Source organism: Cyprinodon variegatus, unplaced genomic scaffold (genome assembly GCF_000732505.1).
Source record: "Cyprinodon variegatus isolate N-32 unplaced genomic scaffold, C_variegatus-1.0 Scaffold101, whole genome shotgun sequence".
Lineage (NCBI taxonomy): Eukaryota > Metazoa > Chordata > Actinopteri > Cyprinodontiformes > Cyprinodontidae > Cyprinodon > Cyprinodon variegatus.
This window is the reverse complement of record NW_015150554.1, coordinates 1,413,598-1,414,714: the sequence shown is the minus strand read 5'-3', so window position 1 is coordinate 1,414,714 and position 1,117 is coordinate 1,413,598. Positions and strand designations below refer to the sequence as shown.

Genomic DNA, 1,117 nt, shown 5'->3' with positions numbered 1-1,117 from the left:
TTATAATAAAATCAATCGTATTTATAAGATTCTTCCTCCTCTTCCTCCTCAGGTAACGAAGATCTTCCAGAAGAAGAAGACGTCGGTGACGTACAGTTTCAGGCAGTCGTTTCCTCTGCTCGACATGCAGGTCCACACCTTCCAGAACACCTGTAGGTACCACTGGTTCACCTGAAGGTTCTGTGGTTCTGATCCGTTTGGTTCTGATCCGTTTGACTTTGATCCATCTGGTCACCATAACAACCAGCAGTGTTCCTGCTGACCAACTGGATTCTGATGAAGGCGGTTCTGCAGCAGAACTCTGCGTCTTTAAGCCGTCTCTCCTGGAGGGTTTCTATTGGCTCCTCCCTTGGCTGGTCCCCTACAATTCCTTTTTAAACATCAATCTTTGTACTAAAATATTCTTTCTGTCATGATTTGTGGACATTAAGATCTAAAGATAAGCGCCATCTGCTGGTCAGACCCTGTAATGCTGTGAAAGGATGGAGTCAGAGTGAAAAGATATGAAAGAGGGGGTCACTGCAGTGGCAGGAAGTTGGAGGGGATTTTGCTGCCATTCGGCTGTTTTTTTTTTACTGGGAAGGACCATTTTGATTGGCTGCTACTGTGATCTATTTCCAGTTGAACTGGATAAGGTTAGAAAATGCAAGAAAATATCAAAATACTCAGTTCTTTTCTAAAGGCGTCTCTAACGTGTGTTTGCCAGTGTTATAGTCTATATTCTTTATTCTTTTAGTATTGTTTGTGCTGTTCTAACATAGATCATCATAATGAGGCTGTGATTTAAGGTGAACGTAGCTTTGCTTACAGTGAATGGCTGAATTCCTCCATAATGACCACAATACACAACAACTTTGGTTTTTCCTACAGAAACAGTAGAAACTAAAAAAAACTTTCTAATTTCTATTTGTTTTATTTTCTCTGAAGTGTTTTTATTGTTTAAACAGCAGATTTCTCAGCATGACGCAGCGTTTAACTTTAGGTGACGTTCCAGCGGGAGTCACTTTGAAACATACGTCTGTTAGAGACGGATGATGTTGGAATCAGTGAAAGAAAATCACCCAGAAGTTCTGATAAAACATGATTTTCTTGTTATGTGGAGAAAATGCACATTGAA

The 1,117-nt window shown here is 40.4% G+C and overlaps 1 protein-coding gene across 1 annotated transcript in view; it reads left to right on the top strand.

Moving 5' to 3' along the window:
- The window catches only part of LOC107084481 (IQ motif and SEC7 domain-containing protein 2-like), a 49,208-nt gene that overhangs the window by 36,631 nt on the left and 11,460 nt on the right, over positions 1 to 1,117 (top strand). Inside the window, exon 11 of the mRNA XM_015374366.1 lies at positions 29 to 152. Coding sequence (XP_015229852.1) covers positions 29 to 152 — 124 coding nt within the window. The remainder of the gene's footprint in view (positions 1 to 28; positions 153 to 1,117) is intronic.